The sequence below is a fragment of the Piliocolobus tephrosceles genome, chromosome 21, assembly GCF_002776525.5.
Source record: "Piliocolobus tephrosceles isolate RC106 chromosome 21, ASM277652v3, whole genome shotgun sequence".
NCBI lineage: Eukaryota > Metazoa > Chordata > Mammalia > Primates > Cercopithecidae > Piliocolobus > Piliocolobus tephrosceles.
Genome location: NC_045454.1, coordinates 16,817,213 through 16,833,476, shown reverse-complemented (window position 1 = coordinate 16,833,476; position 16,264 = coordinate 16,817,213). Strand labels below are relative to the sequence as shown.

General features: G+C 54.1%; 2 protein-coding genes across 9 annotated transcripts in view; one reads left to right on the top strand and one right to left on the bottom strand.

Moving 5' to 3' along the window:
* ITPKC (inositol-trisphosphate 3-kinase C) overlaps positions 1–6,328 on the top strand; it is a 25,425-nt gene extending 19,097 nt beyond the window's left edge. Inside the window, exons 5-7 of the mRNA XM_023229161.1 lie at positions 1,550–1,651; positions 2,232–2,303; positions 4,832–6,328. Coding sequence (XP_023084929.1) covers positions 1,550–1,651; positions 2,232–2,303; positions 4,832–5,035 — 378 coding nt within the window. The 3' untranslated portion in view covers positions 5,036–6,328. The remainder of the gene's footprint in view (positions 1–1,549; positions 1,652–2,231; positions 2,304–4,831) is intronic.
* Positions 6,324–16,264, bottom strand: part of C21H19orf54 (chromosome 21 C19orf54 homolog) — an 11,007-nt gene continuing 1,066 nt past the window's right edge. The window contains exons 2-7 of one of the 8 annotated variants that reach the window (XM_026447689.2): positions 15,397–16,252; positions 10,620–10,688; positions 10,055–10,179; positions 9,564–9,693; positions 9,402–9,472; positions 6,324–8,280 (exon numbers count right to left, since the gene is read on the bottom strand). In XM_026447689.2, coding sequence (XP_026303474.1) covers positions 7,943–8,280; positions 9,402–9,472; positions 9,564–9,693; positions 10,055–10,179; positions 10,620–10,688; positions 15,397–15,719 — 1,056 coding nt within the window. In that variant the 5' untranslated portion in view covers positions 15,720–16,252 and the 3' untranslated portion in view covers positions 6,324–7,942. Of the gene's footprint in view, positions 8,281–8,433; positions 8,562–9,401; positions 9,479–9,563; positions 9,694–10,054; positions 10,180–10,372; positions 11,127–15,396; positions 16,253–16,264 lie in introns of those variants that run through there. The other 7 variants (XM_023229169.2, XM_023229174.2, XM_023229170.1 and 4 more) reach the window with 7 other exon arrangements.

The window sequence follows — 16,264 nt, the reverse complement described above, 5'->3', positions numbered from 1 at the left end:
TCCCCCCACCTCAGCCTCCTGAGTAGCTGGGACACAGGTGCATACCACCACACCCTGGTCTCTTCTGCCTGTGTCTCCTGGTCTGGTTGATTCTCAGTCATTTTTTTGTCTCCTTTCAAATTTTACTTCCTCAGGGAAGCCCTCCCTGATTTCTATTCTACTAGATCAGGGTCCCCCCTTCACCTCCTCATAGCTCCTTATACTCTTTCATTATTCTTTTCTTCCTTTCTGATCATCTTAATCAGTGTCTGCCCTCTCATCTGACTGTGTCTGTCCTGTTACCCCCTATTGCCAAGTGCCCACATAGCACCTGGCACAGTGTGGCAGATGACTTAGGTGGGTTCTCTGAGTCCCACTCAAACATAACAGATAACATTAGTCTCATTAGTCTCAAATAACTATGTGCCAGGCACTGTGCTGTGCATCCTACACACCTGGTCTCCTCTAATCCTTACACCAGCCTTAGCAAGTAGACACCAACACAATTCCCATTTTCCAGATGAGGAAACTGAGGCTGAGGCAGGTGAAATGACTTAACACCCTCCAGCTAGAAAAGAGCAGAGTCACGGCCGGGCGCAGTGGCTCACGCCTGTAATCCCAGCACTTTGGAAGGCTGAGGCAGGCGGATCACAAGGTCAGGAGATCGAGACCATCCTGGCTAATACGGTGAAACCCCGCCTCTACTAAAAATACAAAAAAATTAGCTGGGTGTGGTGGCAGGCACCTGTGGTCCCAGCTACTCAGGAGGCTGAGGCAGGAGAATGGCGTGAACCCGGGAGGCAGAGCTTGCAGTGAGCCGAGATTTCACCACTGTACTCCAGCCTGGGTGACAGAGTAAGACTCCATCTCAAAAAAAAAAAAAAAAAAAAGAGCAGAGTCACGATTCAAAGCCAGCTCCACCCCGCTCCAAAGCCTACTTTGCTAGACGGGTTCAACCAGGAGGTTCAAGGTTGGAAGGGTGTGGAAGGACTGGGCTCAGACATGTGACCTGGGGCTGGGTTGAGCTGGGGCTGGGCAGGTAGGCTGGTTTCCTCCTCTGGCAGCAAGCGTGCAGGCAGGCGGGTGGCCCTGGGAAGTTGCCTTTTTTGAGACGGAGTCTTATTCTGTTGCCCAGGCTCGAATGTAGTGGTGCAATCTCTGCTCACTGCAACCTCTGCCTCCTGGGTTCAAGTGATTTTCCTACCTCAAACTCCCGACTAGCTGGGATTACAGGTGCCTGCCACCACACTTGGCTAATTTTTTGTATTTTTGGTAGAGACGGGGTTTCACCATGTTGGCCAGGCTGGTCATGAACTCCTGACCTCAAGTGATCCTCCCGCCTCAGCCTCCCAAAGCGCTAGGATTACAGGCATGATCCCAAACCTGGGACCAAAAGTTCACACTACCACACCAGGCTTTTTTTTTTCTTAATAGAGATGGGGTCTTGCTATGTTGCCCAGGCTGGTCTTGGCCACTGCGCCTGGCCTCCTGGGAGGTATTTGAGGTTGCTGGGTATTGGGCGTGGGAAGGAAAAGGCCATGACCCTGCCCCTCCACATCCTGCCCTACAGAAGGCAGATGGGACCTGCAACACCAACTTCAAGAAGACGCAGGCACTGGAGCAGGTGACAAAGGTGCTGGAGGACTTCGTGGATGGAGACCACATCATCCTGGTGAGTGGGACACCCGTGTCCCAGAAAGTAGCAGCTTAAGACAGCCTCTGTTTATTCTTGCTCCAAAGTCAGTGGTCTTCTGCTTTGGGTGGGGCTGGACTGATACTGGCTGGCTTTGCTCAGTCTGAGGTCAGCTGGTGGCTTGGCAAGGCTGGCTGGTCCAGGGTGGCCCTGCTCCCAGCTCTGCCGTTGGCTTATGACTTGGCCGCATGTCTCTTGATAGCAGGATGGCCTGGGCTGGTTCTCGCAGTGGAGGCAGGGGGCCAAGAGAACAAGGCCTCTTGTTGCCTGGGCTCAGAATGGCCACCATCATTTCTGCCATTCAGCAAGTCATGTGACCCAGCTGGATCGAATCGGGTCGGGAGACAGACTCTGCTTCTGGATGGGAGTGGAAATTCATGGAATCCACCACTTTTCTCCAAACCTTCACTCCTCCGCCCTGTCTTCCCCATGGCTCCTGTATTCCATCCTGGCTAGAGCCTGCCTACTCCTTTGGGGGAATAGGGTAAGGTCAGAGCTCAAGGTGGTCAAGGCCCCACAAAGTCCCCATGCTAACCAAGGAACCCTCCCTGTCACACAGCAAAAGTACGTGGCACGCCTAGAAGAACTTCGTGAAGCTCTGGAGGTCTCCCCCTTCTTCAAGACCCACGAGGTGCGAGCCCTTGCTGCCATGGGTGGATATAGGGTTGTTGGGGTCCAGGTACATGGCGGGGAAACCATTGATGAGTTACAGGTCAAAAGATATTAAAAGGGGCTGGGTGTGGTGGCCCACACCTGTAATACCAGCACTTTGGGAGGCTGAGGCGGGAGGATTGCTGGAGCCCAGGAGTGCCAAGACCAGCCTGGGCAACATAGCAAGACCCTGTCTGTATTTTAAAAAAAAAAAAAAATGCCGGGTGCAGGGGCTCATGCCTATAATCCCAGCACTTTGGGAAGCCAAGGCGGGCAGATCACCTGAGGTCGGGAGTTCGAGGTCAGCTTGACTAACATGGGGAAACCCCATCTCTACTAAAAATACAAAATTAGTCAGATGTGGTGGTGCATGCCTGTAATCCCAGCTACTCGGGAGGCTGAGGCAGGAGAATCTCTTGAACCCGGGAGGTGGAGGTTGCAGTGAGCCGAGATCATGCCATTGCACTCCAGCCTGGGCAACAAGAGCAAAATTCTGTCTCAAAAATAAATAAATAAAAACAGCGTCTACTGAGAGCTGACTGTGCCAACCACTGGGAGGCACCTGATGAGTAGGGCTGGTACCATCATCCCGATTCTACAGAGGAGGAAACCAGTCATCAGTAGCAGTCCACGAGGCCTGAGAAGTCACTGTCTCTTTCTAAGTGAAGGCATTATCCAATTCTAGTTTAAAAAATTTTTTTTTTGGTCAGAGTCAGGGTCTCACTGTGTTGCCCAGGCAGGAGTGCAGTGGCGCAATCATAGGACACTATAGTGTCAGTCTCCTGGGCTCAAGTGATTCTCCTGCCTGGACCACCTGTCACTGGAACTACAAGTGTGCACTACCATGACCAGCGCACAATCCCATTCTTTAGTCTCTGCCAGGCGCTCCTCACTTATTCTGGATCCTGGAGGCATTTGAGTTTGGACTGTGGCTTAGCAAAGGACAGGCACAGTGGCTCATGCCTGTAATTCCAGCACTTTGGGAAGTTGAGGCGGGAGGATCGCTTGAGCTCAGGAGTTCGAGACCAGCCTGGGCGATATAGTGAGACCTTGTCTCTGTTTTCTTTTCTTTTTTTTTTTTTTGAGACGAAGTCTTGCTCTGTCACCCAGGCCGGAGTGCAGTGGTACACTCTTGGCCGGCTACAAGCTCCACCTCCCGGGTTCATGCCATTCTCCTGCCTCAGTCTCCCAAGTAGCTGGGACTGCAGATGCCTGCCACCACACCTGGCTAATTTTTGTATTTTTAGTAGAGACACGGTTTCACCGTGTTGACTAGTATGGTCTCAATCTCCTGACCTCATGATCTGCCCTCCTCAGCCTCCCAAAGTGCTGAGATTACAGGCGTGTGCCACTCTGCCTGGCCTTATATTTAAAAAAAAAAAAAAAAAAAACAGCTGCCAGGAGCAGTGCTCACGCCTGTAATCCCAGCACTTTGGGAGGCCGAGATGGGCGGATCACGAGGTCAGGAGATCGAGACCATCCTGGCTAACACGGTGAAACCCCTTCTCTACTAAAAAATACAAAAAAAAAAAAAAACTAGCCAGGCGAGGTGGCGGAAGCCTATAGTCCCAGCTACTCGGGAGGCTGAGGCAGGAGAATGGCGTAAACCCGGGAGGCGGAGCTTGCAGTGAGTTGAGATCCGGCCACTGCACTCCAGCCTGGGCGACAGAGCGAGACTCTGTCTCAAAAAAAAAAAAAAAAAAAAAGAAAAAGAAAAACCAAAGGCATGGTGGTGCATGCCTGTAGCCTCAGCTACTCAGGAGGCTGAGGCAGGAGGAGGGCTTGAGTCCAGGAGGTCAAGGCTGCAGTGCATTTTGATCATGCCTCACACTGAACATTTGCTGTGTATTTGCTATGTACCAGGCACTGTCTTAAGCACTTAATGTAGATTAATTCATACATATAATATGCCCAGCAACCTCTGAGGTAAATGATCCTACAGTCGACCCCTTATCCTCAGATGATCTCTTCCAGTCCCCCAGCTGATGCTACAAACTGTGGATAGTACTGAACTATAGACTGTGTTTTCTTAGTCTGATAACCAAGGTGGCTCCTAGGTGACTAGTGGGTGGGTGGCGGATACAGCATGGACACGCTGGACAAAGGGATGATTCGCATCCCAGGTGGTATGGAGCAGGATGGCACAAGATTTCATCACAGTACTTAGGACGGTGTGCAACTTAAAACTTACGCATTGTTTATTTCTGGAATTTTCCATTTAATATTTTTGGATCACAGTTGACTGAGAGTAACTAAAACCAAAGAAAATGAAACCACTGACTGGGGACTAACTGTATTACTTTCACTTTGTATATGAGGATGTAGAACTACAGAGAGGTTAAGACACCTGCCCAAGGCTGCACAGCCAGGAGGTGGCACAGCCAGGATCTGAATCAGGTAGCCAGGTTCCAGGGTTCATGCTGTCAACCACCCGGCTCTGCTGCCTGTCAGGAAGGGACCTTGGCCAGTGCCTGCTCCTTCCTTAACCTCCTGTCTCTCCCCCGGCAGGTGGTAGGCAGCTCCCTCCTCTTCGTGCATGACCACACCGGCCTGGCCAAGGTCTGGATGATCGACTTCGGCAAGACGGTGGCCTTGCCCGACCACCAGACGCTCAGCCACAGGCTGCCCTGGGCTGAGGGCAACCGTGAGGACGGCTACCTCTGGGGCCTGGACAACATGATCTGCCTCCTGCAGGGGCTGGCACAGAGCTGAGCTGCTCAGCCACCGCCAGGTTTAATTGGATGGTGCCAGTCTGGCTGGAGGAGCCCTGAGATGCCATGGGGGGCCTGAGGTTGGCCATGGGGGAGCTGGCCTCCAGGGACGGGAGAGATTGTGTCATGTGCCACATGAGACCAATGTGGAAAGGTCTGAAGGGCCTTAGGAGATCAGGTAGCACCTGGCCCCATCATGATGCAGGGGCTATGGGGCCTGGAAGGAACATGACGAGGCAGTGAGTCAGAAAAACCAGAACGGGGTCGCCCGATCTGCTGGGAAGGCTTCTGAGGGGCTGCCCTGAGAGCATTCACTTCAGATGTCACAGGGTATGGTGTGACAGGGTGCCTGTGGACACGTGAATCACTTCTAACCTGCCTCCCTGTCAGCCTCCAGGCTGCCAGCTGGCTGAGGTCTGGGACTGGGTCAGGCTCATCTGTGGCGCCTCAGAGGGTCAGGCATCGTTGGTGAACAGATGCGGGCACTGCTGGACCACCTAGGGAGAGTGACAGTCCACGTCTTCACCAGGGAGCCATTTGAGTGCTGAGGGACAAGAGGCTCAGAGTGCATGACCCATGGGACTGGACGCAGCCTGAGGGCTGATACCGCTGGGCGGTATCCTGCCCTGCTGTGGCCCTGTGGGATCCTCCATGTCCTTCAGAGGACTCTGCTGACCTCCTGCAGACCCAAACCACAGCCACATCTGTGCCAGCACTGTGACAGTACTTCGCTCCTCCGTGCACCAGATCCGGCCTCAGGACTTCCACCTCCTGCCTGACCCCCAGGCTTCTCTCTCCTTTCTCCTAGCAAACTGCAGTGGCAGAAAGGAGGTTCAGAGGCTGGGAAAGTGGGCCTCCCCCTGCGACTTAAGAGCTGCTGCACTCAGGAGGGCCCCATCCAATCCTGGGCTGCTGCAGGGAAAAGCACTGGGTGTGTGTCAGAGGCGCAGGGTGGGTGGGGCTGCCAGCCACAACCCTGGCCTGCAGCCTGATTCAAACCAAAGACTATAGAACCCTGGGGTGTGGCTAACGGCCCCTCCAGCATGCATAGCCAGGTCTTCCTGGCCCTTGAGGCTGGGCTTGCGGATAGGCACCTACCTCTTCCCTAAGCTGAAACTCCCACACTTTCTTCCAGGGCTGAGGAGACGCTCTCCTTTTCTGCTGACCATCTTGATACTTATTTATACGAGAGGCAGTTGCTGCACAGGGTAGTACTGGGAAGCAGGAGGCAGAATGGCTCTGCTGAGCCTCCCGCCTGTGACAAAACCCCAATAAACAGGACATTCAGAGCCAATGTTGTAGAGCTTTTTATTTTGCATCTGGAGTGTATTTGGGCACTTGGGCTGGGTGGGGTAACAGGATAATGAGCAGTTTGGGAAAGAGGCAGGCTCCGAGCAGGCTGGTTCACTCACTTGGCACTCACTGGGCGGCTATTCTTGTGCCTGGATGTGTTACAATGCAGGGGACACGGTGGTGACCAAGGCTGCTCCAAGCCCTGGCTGGGATGGGGGATGCACAGGCAGGCTGATCAGGGCTGGGGTGGTAGACACGCATCCTCTTTACCCTGATCACTGGTTACAAATATTGCACTGTGGCCTGGCACAGCGGCTGACACCTATAATCCCAGCACTTTGGGAGGCCGAGGCGGGCAGATCACTTGAGGTCAGGAGTTCGAGACCAGCCCGGCCAACATGGCAAAGCCCCGTCTCTACTAAAAATACAAAAAATTAGCGAGGCATGGTGGTGCATGCCTATAATCCCAGCTACTTGGGGCGTTGAGGCAGGAGAATCACTTGAACCTGGGAAGTGGAGGCTGGAGTGAGCCGAGATCATGCCACTGCACTCCAGCATGGATGACAGAATGAGACTCCATCTCAGAAAAAAAAAAAAAAGGCAACACTGCTCTGTACAGTTTCCCTAAATGACACAGGCTCGGTTAGGGACAGAGAAGTGATCCAGACAGGCCTGTTCCTCCTACTTCAGAGTGAAGGGGTCAGGTATTCATGAAGCTAGTAATCACACACTCACTAGATGTTTATATGGGTGGAGAGGAAAGTTTGTGGTCAGCACCATAATGTTCAGGGAGCCAGGAGACAGCCTGGCTGAGAGACACTAACTACCTAGCTTGAATCCTGACCCTGCCACGTGCTAGTCATGTGACCTCAGGCCAGCGATTCCACTTCTCCAGGCCTGTCTTGCCATCTGTCAAACCGGGTCCATCTAGTACCCCCCTTACAAGGTTGCCAGACCTGCTAACACAGGTAGAGGCGCTGGCACAGGTAGCTGCTCCCAGATGGACTTTAAAACTATAAAGATATGAGGTGCGGGGGGTGTCTTGACTGGGGCTGCGGGACTCTTCCCTGAGGTAGTGATACCTGAGCCTCGATGGAGAAGTTACGGAATGATCCTCAGCTGGGGGCTGGGGTGGGCCTCAATGCTCCGGGGATTTGAACAACACTTTAGGGATCTGAAAGGCCAGCATGACTGGTAGGCGGCAAGTGTGAGGAAGAGCCTGGGCTAAGGAGGGGTGAGCTGGGGCTGGCGCAGCTCAGTGTCCCTGTCCTGGGAGCAGCAGAGGGCCCAGGCTCCTTAGATCTCGTGAGGTGACAGAGGCGGTCCCTAGTAAGAAACGCACAGATGCAACATTCAGATGGGACAGGGGTCTGGGCTGTCGTCAGTCTCTCCCTAGAGGGACCAGCTGGTGCTCAATACTGCAGGGGGTGGGCCTGGGGTTGGGACGATGCCCAGGCTTGGGAGAGATGGAGTGGGGGTGGCCCTGATGAAGGATCCCTGGGCTGGAGGCCCTTGAGACCCAGCTTAAACCTTGGGGCCATCATACAGAGGGAGAAGTGGGGGCACACTTGAAATGGTGACCGAGCTAGGCTGCAGCCCGGGACCGCAGCCCCAGCTAATGACTGTAGTCTTGCGGCGTGAGGAGCAGGGCCTGGCCACAGAGGCCAGCCCGCACCCCACCCACGGGCACCACGTACACCCGGCCGTCAGTGGCCCGCGAGGGTGAGAAGTCTGTCAGCTGCAGGTTGCTGTCCCGGACTTGGTCGTAGTCCCACAGCTGGTAGTGCCAACTCTTGCCCTGCTTGGACAGCAGGTAGACAGCTCCCGGGGACCCATCCTCTGGCAGGGATGGTGGCTGGCAGGGCGTGCCCAGCACTGGGTGGAACAGGCCCGGCAGCTCAGGGTCCTCAGTATAGCCGAGACTAGGCACAGCCCGAACACCCAGCAGGACCCCTGGGGGAGAGGAGAAAGCGGTGAGTGGCAGCGACTGAGCCAGGACCAGGTGCTGGGGCTAACTTCCGCCCCTCCCATCCCTCCAGGGTGGGGGCAGCTGCCATTCCTAGGTTACAGTGACGTTACCGGTGACCAGTGGGTTGGGATTTGGACCCACCACAGCATCCGGCTCCAAGGCTGTAGGCGTTTTAAGTCTTGCCTCCCTTGGCCTGACAGCACAGGGGAGGTGGGGAGGCAGCATGAGATGGAGCAAATGCCGTCACCCGGTCATCCCCAGCTGTCTAGGGAAAAAGATCCAAGAGGAGCTGTCAAGACCACACAGCCATGAAGAAGCTGAATGGAGCCTCCCCCGGACCTCCTGACGCGGACCAACCTGGCCTTCTTTCAGGCGGGGTAATGATGAAGACGGTGCTGGTAATGCTTACAGAGACGTGTCACATGCCAAGCCCTGTTCTTTTTTTTTTTTTGAGACAGAGTCTTGCTCTGTCACCCAGGCTAGAGTGCAGTGGCGCCATCTCAGCTCACTGCAACCTCCACCTCCCACGTCCAAGCGATTTTCCTGCTTTAGCCTCCCAAGTAGCTGGGATTTCAGACACACACCACCACGCCCGGCTAATTTTTGTAGCTTTAGTAGAAACAGGGTATCACCATGTTGGCCAGGTTGGTCTTAAACTCCTGACCTCAAGTGATCCACCTGCCTTGGCCTCCTTAACTGTTGGGATTACAGGCGTGAGCCACTGCGTCCGGCCAAGACCTGTTCTGAGTGCTGCGTGCTATGCCTACGAGGCAGCCTTAGGAGGAGGGTGCTACTGTTACCCCTGATTTCCAGATGGGGAAAGGAACGGCCCAGAGAGGCGATGATACCTGCCCAGAGTTACAGAGCCTAGAAGAGGCTGCACCAGGCCTGGAGCCCAGATGTTCTGATCCTGAAATCTATGCTCTGAGCTTCCGTTTGTAGAAGCTCCAACTGGTGGACACCTGGGGCCCAGCCTGCCCGGTGCTATGCTAAGTGCCCAGCCTGGCTGGAGAGACACCAGCACAAGGAGTGAGAATGTCAGGAGGGTTAATGGAGGCCAGGGAGACCCAGGATGAGGGGTGCAGACAAAGGAGGGGGAACCCACCTGCGCTCACCGCCCAGTGGGCCTTGTGGCCCTTCCTCTGACACGGCTCATGGTTGAAGTCTTCGTCGTAGCTGGTGCTGGCATTAAGGTAAAAACGATAGTGTGGCCCTGGGACCCACCCTTTGCCACCCCTGTCCTCCTCCCTCCAAGGCCCTGGGATACGGGATGAGCAGGGGATGTCCAGTGACCAGGTGCTGCAGGACGAGGTCTCTGTTGGGACCGCCCAGGCCACCAGAGAGCAGCTTGGCCTGGCAGCCCAGCACCTCCTGGGCCAGCCTGCCCATATCGGCCACTGCATGGTGAGAGCACACAGAGGGGGCTTGTTGTGTGTGCCCAGCACCGTGCCAAGGGCTCACAGTGGGCGATGCTTCCAACCCTCACCATGACCTTCCACCCCTTGGTACAAATGAAGAAAATGAGGCACTAAAAGCGTCAGTGGCTTGTCCATGGCCACAGCAAAGAGGTGGCAGAGCTGGGTTTGCAACCCGTGCAGCCAGCTCAAGTCCATCTTGTAACCTCTCTGCTCTATGGGCAGTGGGAAGGGCCCGAAGAATGGAACAAGACACCCTGACACACGGCTGCCGGCACCCCACCCAGCCTCTCCGGTCCCAGCCTCACGAAGAGGTGACGGAGCACGCAGTCACCGGGCTCACCTGAGAACATCTCTCCCTGGGCCGTGTAGCCTCTTTCCGTGGCTACCTGCACGAGTCTCTCCAGGGGGACGCCACTGGGGGGCGACAGGAGAGTACCTGCCATCCACAGGGCCACCAGCCCGCATCTGGGGACAGAGAGGCCCAGACTGTCAATCCTATGTCACAGCCTCCTTACCTGGAAGCTGGAGTCGGGGAACAGGTTTGCTGCCCTGCAGGAGTTCCCCTCCCCTCTCCCAGGCCAGCGAGGGAGACCTGACTCCCCTTCGGGGGAGAGCCCGAGGCTGGAGGGCTGGGGGTGGAAGGGTGGGGAGAGGTCACCTGAGCTTCCTGGGAGGAGGAGCCAAGGTGGAGTTGGACCAGGTTCATTCGTTCATTCCTCGGATGTTCCAACTATGTTTACTATGCAGGCACCCAGAAGCCTGAGTGGAAAGTTCCCCCTTTTCTTCCCTCCTCCTCCCGGCAGGGACAATCCACTCCTCTTTTCCAGATCAGTCCTTAAGAAGCCCAGCAAGGGCAGAGTAAGGGCGGCACAGGGGCTGGGAGGGTCCCGCATCAGGGCACATACTGAGGGCCTTCTTGGATGAGGGACGGCAGGTCTGCACAGAAGAGGATCCACCGCAGGTCACCTCGGAACCTGAAGCAGAGCCGCGCTCAGTCACCAGGGAGCCAGCTCTGAAGCACCCCCGACCTTGAGGTCTGGCTGGGAGTGGGGTATCCAGGGATGATGAAGGGAACACAGGCCTGGCTGTCCTAAGGCTGAAGGACGCTCCTGGTTCAGTCACTGACTTCCCATTCCTAAGCTTCAGTTGCCTCATCTGGTTCGTGGGAATGGTCCTTCTGCTTGCCTGCTCCCTGCTCTCTCTCTGTTATTGAAGGGTGAGGAGCAAAGGGTAGCACTTTGCAACCAGGTTTATCTGAGGAAATTTCTCGAAGTGGTATCTCCATCTCCAACTCTTTTTTTCTTGCACTGTTGCCCAGGATGGAATGCAATGATGCAATCAAAACTCACTGCAGCCTCGACCTCCCAGGGTCAAGTGATTCCTCCTGCCTCGGCCTCCTGAGTAGTTGGGAGTATAGGCACGTACCACCATGTCCAGCTAGTTCTTTTTATTTTATTTTACTTTTTTGAGACAGAGTTTCGCTCGTTTTGCCCAGACTGGAGTGCAACAGTGCAATCTCAGCTCACTGCCACCTCTACCTCCCGGGTTCAAGCGATTCTCCTGCCTCAGCCTCCCAAGTAACTGGGATTACATGTGCGCGCCACCATGCCCAACTCATTTTGTATTTTTAGTAGAAATGGGGTTTCACCATGTTGGCCAGGCTGGTCTCGAACTCCTGACCTCAGGTTATCCACCCACCTTGGCCTCCCAAAGTGCTGGGATTACAGGCGTGAACCACCATGCCTGACTCTTTTTATTTTTAGTAGAGATGAGGTCATGTTATGTTGCCCAGGCTCCAAACTCTGTGATTTGTTTTTCCCTTCAAGTCTGTTTCTTGGGCTGTTCAACACTGAAAATCCCTTAACTGAACTTTGAATAAAACCAGGTAACAACATGCTTAAGGCCTAATACATCACCTTGATAGTGAATCTTTGTACCCTGGGGGAGGCCACTCCAATAGTCTCGCCCTGGGGGATTCATTTTTTTTTTTTTTTTTAAAGACAGGGTTTCCCTTTTGTTGCTCCAGCTGATGATCTCGGCTCCTGGGTTCAAGCTATTCTCCCGCCTCAGCCTCCCGAGTAGTTGGGATTATAGGCATGCACCACCATACCCGGCTAATTTTTTGTACTTTTTCTGTGTTTTTTTTTTTTTTTTTGAGACGACTGGAATGCAGTGGTCCCATCTTGGCTCACTGCAAGCTCTGCCTCCTGGGTTCACACCATTCTCCTGCCTCAGCCTCCTGAATAGCTGGGACTACAGGAGCCCGCCACCATGCCTGGCTAATTTTTTGTATTTTTAGTAGAGACGGGGTTTCACCGTGTTAGCCAGGATGGTCTTGATCTCCTGACTTCGTGATCTGCCCGCCTCGGCCTCCCAAAGTGCTGGGATTACAGGCGAGAGCCACCGCGCCTGGCCATTTTTTGTATTTTTAGTAGATATGGGGTTTCTTCATGTTGGTCAGGCTGGTCTCGAACTGCTGACCTCAGGTGATCCACCCGCCTCAGCCTCCCAAAGTGCTGGGATTACAGGCATGAGCTACCGTGCCTGGCCTCCATTTTTTTTTTTTTTTTTTTTTTTTTTGAGATGGAGTCTTGCTCTGTAGCCCGGACTGGAGTACAGTGGTGCGATCTTGGGTCACTGCCACCTCCGCCTCCCAGGTTCAAGCAATTCTCCTGCTTCAGCCTCCTGAGTAGCTAGGATTACAGGTGTGTGCCACCATATCTGGCTAATTTTTGTATTTTTAGTAGAGATGGGGTTTTGCAATGTTGGCCAGGCTAGTCTCGAACTCCTGGCCTCAGGTGATCTGCCTGCCTTGGCCTCCCAAAGTGCTGGGATTATAAGTGTGAGCCACTGTGCCCAGCCCATGCTTATTATTCCTATTGCAAGGCTGGTAAGAGGGCAAGGTTCAGTTCGGGTGTGGGGTTGGTACGGACTCAGAGCTCGTGGTTCCCAGTTTAGGGTACCCTCCCGATGAAAGATGATACCACATAAGTATGATTAAAAGCATACAGGACGGGCGTGGCGGCTCACGCCTGTAATCCCAGCACTTTGGGAGGCCGAAGCAGGTGGATCACCTGAGGTCAAGAGTTCGAGACCAGCCTGGCCAACATGACGACACTCTGTCTCTACTAAAAAGACAAAAAATTAGCCAGGCATGGTGGCAGGTGCCTGTAATCCCAGCTACTCAGGAGGCCGAGGCAGGAGAATCACAGGAACCCAAGAGGTGGAGGTTGCAGTGAGCCAAGATCACACCACTGCACTCCAGCCTGGGCAACAAGAGCGAAACTCCGTCTCTAAATAAATAAAAAAAATAAGAAGCATGGAGCCAGGCTGGGTGCGGTGGCTCACACCAGTACTTCCAGCACTTTGGGAGGCCAAGACAAGAAGATCGCTTGGGCCCAAGAATTCAAGACCCAGCCTGGGCAACATAGCGAGGCTCTGTATCTACAAAAAATATATATATGTACAAAAAATTAGCCGGGGATGGTGGCGCGTACCTGTGGTCCCAGATATTTTGGAGACTGAGATGGGAGGATCACTTGAGCCTGGGTGGTTGAGGTTGCAATGAGCTGTGACACAGCTACTGCATTCCATCCTGGGCAACAGAGCAAGACCCTGTCCCCAAAACAAACAAACAAACAAGCAAACAAACAAACAGCCTGGAGCCCTACCACCAGAGTTCAATTGGACTCTTCCTCTTTTTTGCACTATAGCTGAGGGGCTTCACTTCTATCAACCTCAGTTTTCTCATCAGGAATATGAGACAAAAACAGTTTCTACCTCATGGGGTTGTTGAGAGGATTCAATCAATTAATATTTAAACACTTAGAACAGCGCCTGACATAGGGTAGGCATTCAGTAAAGGGTGTCGATAATTTGCATTAAATTTGCCTCATCTCAGTGCGGGCATTTAGGGAAGATTATAAATGTGTCTGGAGGCTGGGTGCAGTAGCTCACGCCCGTAATCCCAGCACTTGGGGAGGCCGAGGCAGGTGGATCACCTGAGGTTGGGAGTTCGAGACCAGCCTGGCCAACATGACAAACCCCGTCTCTACTAAAAATACAAAATTTAGCTGGACGTGGTAGTGGGCACCTGTAATCCCAGCTACTCGGGAGGCTGAAGCAGGAGAATCGCTTGAACGGGGAGAAGGCGGGTGCTAGTGGGCAGGCGGAGGCTACAGTCAGCGGAGATCACGCCGGTTCACTCCAGCCTGGACGAAAGAGATAAACCCCATTTAAAAAGAAAAAAAAAAAAAAGTGTCTAGAGAGCTTGGAGTTTCTTTTTTTTTTTTTTTTTCCTGAGACGGAGTCTTGCTCTGTCGCCCAGGCTGGAATGCGGTGGCCGGATCTCAGCTCACTGCAAGCTCCGCCTCCCGGGTTCACGCCATTCTCCTGCCTCAGCCTCCAGAGTAGCTGGGACTACAGGCGCCCGCCACCTCGCCCGGCTAGTTTTTTGTATTTTTTTTTTTTAGTAGAGACGGGGTTTCACCGTGTTAGCCAGGATGGTCTCGATCTCCTGACCCCGTGATCCACCCGTCTCGGCCTCCCAAAGTGCTGGGATTACAGGCTTGAGCCACCGTGCCTGGCCATAGAGCTTGGAGTTTCAATGTGAGTCCGGGCAAGTCTTTTCTCCCTCTTTTCAGCCAGGCAATCATTAAAACTCAGCCTGACAGCCCCAGCCCAGGTCTGGCGCTCTCCTTTCCCCTACCACCTGGGTCCCTCGATGTCCCAGTTTCCTCAAGGCTCCTAAACACTACTTCCACAGGACACCTCCTTCCCTGCACAGAGCCTCTCCAGGGCTCCCCCATGCCCTCAGGAAAGTCCCAGTCCCTCCGCAGAGCCCGCTCTGTCCTGCGTGGGCTGGCTCTGTCGCTTTCATAGCCCCATGTTTGCCACTTTTCCCGTCAAGTTAAGGACATATTTGCAGTTCCTTGAATAGAACATGTCCTCATTTCACTCCAGGCCCCTGCACAAGCTGGTTACTCTCATCACACAGCATTTGCACGACTTGCTCAACAGCACTCAGGGTTCCCCTTCTCCAAGAAGCTCCCCCTGACTCCCCAGCCTGGGTCATACACCCCTCTGGGCTTTGTCATGACAGCCCTGTCCACTCTGGGTTGTCACTGTCTGGAGGGGTGGAGGGATCTGTCTCCCCCACTAGACTGGGCACTTGCCTTTTTTTTTTTTTTTTTTGAGACAGAGTATCGCTCTGTCTTCCAGGCTGGAGTGCAGTGGCACAATCTTGGCTCACTGCAACCTCTGCCTCCGGGGTTCAAGCGATTCTCCTGCCTCAGTCTCCCAAGTAGCTGGGACTACAGTCGCATGACACCACACCTGGCTAATTTTTGTATTTTTTGTAGAGATGGGGTTTCACCATATTGGTCAGGCAGGTCTCCAACTCCTGATCTCAGGTGATCCACCTGCCTCGGCCTCCCAAAGTGCTAGAATTACAGGCATGAGCCAACGCGCCCAGCATGGACTGGGCACTTGTGAGGACAGCTTTCTTCATTGTTGGAGGCACACCACCATGGAAGGGATCTAGGCAGGGGACCTAAGTAGTCAGGCTGTTTGATCGTGAGGACACGGGAACCGCCCCTCCCCCCAAAATGAAATGGCTGAAGTGATCTGTGAAGAAGTGACTAGGGCAGAGCCTGGGTGGTGGGTGGGGCATGGAGACCCTACCGGTCCTTGTGCAGTTTCAGGAGCCTCTTCACATCTTCTATGCCCTTGGGGACCGGGCCAGCCTTCTCCAAGGCCTCCTTCAGGAGCTGGCTCTTCTCCAGGCCGAAGACATGAGGGGGAGCAGGCCCCCTGTCAGCGGGTGGAAGAGGCAGTGGGGGGGGTGGGGGAACAGCAGTCTGCTGACTCCAGGGAGGGGATGGTAAAGCTAAAAAGTCCAGGGAACTTGGGGGTAGAGGAGGAGATGGAATGCTGCTGGCTTGGGGTACAGGGGTTCTTGGAGGAGGGATTGGTGGTTTTAGGGGAGGAGAGCATGGAGAAGTCATTTTGGGGTCTACAGGAGGGGCTGAGAGGTTCAGAAGGTAGGGAGGGAAGGATCCTCCAACGGAGAACGGTCTCAGGGATGGAGATTTTAAAAATTTACGAGCTGAGTTCCAGAATCTGGGGGCTGAGCAGTGGGTGTGAAAGGACCACAGCCAATATTTGAAACCATGGGAGCAGGGGTTGCGAGGGTGACTCAAGTCATAAGGCACCTGACAGTTAACAGGGTGGGGTCCTTAAATCCGGAACCGGATCTGTGGTACCGGTTGGGTTACCTCGGGAGTCCTAGGTGGAGAGTTAGTAGGCGTTAACTCATTCTTTGGGGCTGGATGTGGAAACACATGAGTAAGTTTGGGATATGAAGGCTCAGACCTAAAGTGAGGTGCCTGAAGGGTGCGACTTAGGAACCCAGGGCTAAAGATTCGGAGAACTTAGGTTCAGTACCCCCTCACATCCCAGGCCCGAGTTTGGAACCTTTGGGCTGACCTTTGAGTCAGAGATCGAGAGGTCAAAATGGACACCAGGCAGGAAAAATGGCCTAGCTGTGGAG